Source organism: Gavialis gangeticus, unplaced genomic scaffold, assembly GCF_001723915.1.
Source record: "Gavialis gangeticus isolate Ggan-Ray unplaced genomic scaffold, GavGan_comp1, whole genome shotgun sequence".
Classification (NCBI taxonomy): domain Eukaryota; kingdom Metazoa; phylum Chordata; order Crocodylia; family Gavialidae; genus Gavialis; species Gavialis gangeticus.
This window is the reverse complement of record NW_017728996.1, coordinates 200,120-204,028: the sequence shown is the minus strand read 5'-3', so window position 1 is coordinate 204,028 and position 3,909 is coordinate 200,120. Positions and strand designations below refer to the sequence as shown.

The 3,909-nt window shown below is 45.7% G+C and overlaps 1 protein-coding gene across 1 annotated transcript in view; it reads left to right on the top strand.

The window, feature by feature from the left end:
* Nucleotides 1-3,909, top strand: part of IQGAP1 (IQ motif containing GTPase activating protein 1) — a 279,633-nt gene that overhangs the window by 75,878 nt on the left and 199,846 nt on the right. The window contains exons 4-5 of the mRNA XM_019503860.1: nucleotides 2,391-2,547; nucleotides 2,957-3,034. Coding sequence (XP_019359405.1) covers nucleotides 2,391-2,547; nucleotides 2,957-3,034 — 235 coding nt within the window. The remainder of the gene's footprint in view (nucleotides 1-2,390; nucleotides 2,548-2,956; nucleotides 3,035-3,909) is intronic.

Here is a 3,909-nt window from a genome sequence, read left to right as displayed (position 1 = left end):
TGAGAGCCCCACCAGGCCACCCACTCCCAGCAGCGTACAGTTTTAGGCCAGGACCAGGAGCCTCCAACCAATCCCCTACGGCTCCTGCCCTTACCTCCAGAATGGTGTATGAAGCCTCACAGCCAGGCAATGTTGCTGCCTTCCCATCCAGCAGGAAACTGAGCTCTTTATATTATAGGCAGCCAGAGATCTAAAATGGCTGCCTTAATAAGCACCTGCTGGCTGCTTAGCTTTGGTCTTAAAGTGGCAGGCACCAACAGTGCCCTGCCACACATCCCCCTTTAAATGGTACCTAAGGGGTTTCCCCTGCTACTTCTCCAAAGCAGGGTCCCACCGGAGCCTGTGGGAGCCCCCAAGTGGTGAGCACCCTCAAAGGTGCTCTGCCACACACCTTTCCCCTTTGAATGAACTCTGGGGGGCTTTCCCTAGGCTGCCTTCTCTGCTGGGCTCTGGCCCAGCCAACTGCAGTCTCTACCACGTGGTGACCATCCCAAAGGTGCTCTGCCACACTTGGGCATCCGAAGGTTGCACTTGCACATTTGAGGCTGTGTTGGATTTCTTCACTGATGTCAGCCTTCTGCAAGAAATGTCTTCCAAGGTATGGGAAATACTCAACTTTTTCCAGAGTCTCAAGGTAAATCTGGATTACCAGATCTGGGGACTGGTCAAGTTGGGGAGCTTGTTGATGGGAGGGCCTTAGTCTTCTGAATGTTAAGTGTGAGTCCCATTTTTCTTGTACGCCTCGGTAAAGACATGGTCCATTGCCTGAAGGTTTGCTTCTGAGTGAGAACACACTATAGCATCAACCGTCCCATTAATCTTTGCGCTACCTGCAAATTTTATCAGCTGTGACTTTATATTTACTTCCAGCTCATTGAAAATGCAGTGCTCAGTTTTAATCGGTGCAGTATTAAGTCAAATGTCTTAAATATCTATTCAGTTACCTTTACCAACCAAGCTGTAATATAACTGAAGAATGAAATTGTTTAAGATTTATTTTCCATGAAGACACATTAGCTGATTTTAATTATACTTTCACCTCCTAATTCTCTATCAAATGAATCCTGTATCAGCTTCTTCATTGTTATGCCTGGGATTGACATCTGACTGACTGACCTCATTAGTGATACCATTCTACTTGTCCTTTTTTGATGTTGGCATACCTTTAGCATGCTGCTAGCATATACAGTTCCCCTAGTATTCCAAGATTTATTGAAGATTGACATTAGTGAGCCAGCAGCCTTCTCAGCTGTTCTTTCTGCGCTCCCTATATCAGTAAGCTATGTTCACCATTTCCACCTCTGACTGACCTATGCGTTCTCAATGTGCCATACTAGAGCTGATTTTTCTAGCCCTTATGCATCTTATGTGGCTATTACCTTACCAAGGCTCTAGAGCTACTAAAGTGGATCGGGGCTTTTTAGAAGATGAGCCGGAGTGCTGGAACTTCCTCCACAGGCGTTGGAATGACCAGAGAGTCTACATTCTTCAGTGTACACTGTAAATCCCACTTCTGTACTTTAGAAACGTACCATGTCAGCGGTCCTGGAAGAGGCATTTTCAGGCATATCTTTTCAGTTGTAACTAATCTTTCAGATTATCTGCTTTCTGTAATCTTGGGTAATTTTAGTTGCTTCAGGTATAGCAATTACAGCCATTATATTAGATAAGGAGAAACAAGATAAGGAAATAACCAATAGAACATAATGACATTAGATGGATAACAAGGAAAATCAGATCACACTTTGAGTAGCAGCAGATATGCAGGTCTTCAGTTGTGATTTCAGACTTTGTTAAAAACGAAAGGATGGTTGAAAATACAGGTAGCAAACCACATTGACCACATGGTTCTATGACCAACTTGAAGGGACTTGAATCAGGGAACCCGAGCCAGCAGATGACTGGTGGGGGCTTTGGGGTATGTTGGATGTAGAGGGGTGCAATGAAGGGCAGCCTGTGAATGAATTTGTGCCTCAAGGGAGGATTTTTCTTGGCTAATCAATTTAGATCAAATGAAACTGCACCATGGCCTATAGTGAAGAAATTAATGAGTGAAAGGTTGTTGTAGAAATAATTGGGCAACTTTGACTGCTGGTTTCAGTACTTTTATTTGGTTTTTTATCTGGTGATGTCAGCTGAAAGAACCACTACATGAACATGAAAAACTCAGCCCTGGAGTCAGAAAGCAGTGTTTGGGGTTCAGACTGCCTTATCTCCCTGTACCTGTTGTCAGAGTATGAAACAATGAACAAATATGTTAGGGAAGAATGAAGTGGAGATGGCACAGAACCTGCTTGGAAAATAAACAGTTTATGTTTCTCTGGGAGGACAAGTAAAAAGGTAAATCAGAAGAGCACTGGTGTGACCTGCGTGTCCTTTTCCATTTCCAGATGGATGGAAGCCTGCCTGAATGAGGAGCTGCCTCCCACGACTGAGCTGGAGGAGGGACTGAGAAATGGAGTCTATCTTGCCAAACTTGGAAACTTTTTCTCTCCCAAGGTGGTGTCTCTTAAGAAAATCTATGATCGGGAACAGACCAGGTATAAGGTAAGTGCTCTCTGTCTGGGATTCGGGACAGTGGAAGCAGGAGGCAGTGTAGAGAATAGGCAATGTGGGGCCCAAGGAAATGTCAAGGCCCTGGTAGATTATGGGAAATTTAGACGGACATAAGAAATTCTTTCTGAATAATGGGAAGTCAAGTGAAGGCAAATCTCTAGTTTTGTCTTTGGGGGTGGGATAGTGAAAGCCTGAGAACTGGCCTGTTGCTGTAAGTCCTAAATGCAGCTTGCTGTCTAAAGTATTCCTTGCAGTATCTGAGACTGCAGATCTTTGCAAGTGGGTAGCTCCCAGAAGTAGCTTTTGTCCATTGCTTGTCTTAGCAAAATTCCCTGGTACATCTCAGTGGCTGTGATGTTTTACGTGTATGGTTTTTTGCTCTTCCTCCTCTTCATTTCAGGCAACTGGTCTCCATTTCCGGCATACTGATAATGTGATTCAGTGGCTGAATGCCATGTCTGAGATTGGCCTCCCCAAGGTAATGTCTGCACTGTATAGGCACAGGTCCAAGCTTGGAATGTTGTTGGGCAATTCTGCTGTTGTATAAGGTTTAGCGGACTCTGGTTAGCTAGTCCTCAGTTTCCTAGACTTGTTTCTCTCTAGCCATTCCATCTTGAAGTTTGCGCTGTGTGCCTGAGGAACTCAGAGATGGTGATGTTTTTCTTTCAGTGCCATATGCTTAATGTTCATAATCCTGGGTGCACTGCAGACATTGAATTTCGTATTCATCACTTTTTTGAGCCATGTGCCTGAGCTATGGTTTGGTTGTGGCAGTTTTTAAGAATCTTCCTGGGAAACTCATGAATGCAAGGAGCAACTCTTAGGGGAAAATGGAAGATTCTCTGTTTCTTGAAGATATGCTGTAGTCCAGTGTGTTTCAGTCTGTGGACCCTGGGGGTTCGCAGACTATGTCTAAAGCAGGGGTGGGAAAAATACAGGCTGTGGGCTGGATTTGGCCTGCCAGGCCATTCTGTTTGGCCTGCAGGGCCTCTAAAATGTTAGAAAATTAATTATCTGCCCCTGGCTGCTGGTCAAAGATGACAAGGTAGCATGGACTTGGTCGTCACACCAGATGACAAAGCTAACATGTTTAACGATTTCTTTGCCTCCGTCTTCCTAAGTAGGGACCAGAACAGCAACCTCCCAGCTGGGCCCCCTTCGGGCCCCGGGGGAGGCACACCTGGGCCAAGGGTTAGCGAGGACTTAGTAAGGGAGCTTCTGGAGGGGCTGGACGTAGTCAAGTCAGCCGGTCCGGATGATCTCCACTCTAGAGTTCTAAAGGAACTGGCCGAGGTCATTGCAGGTCCCCTGGCACGGCTTTACGAGCACTCGTGGTGCACTGGAGAGGTGCCG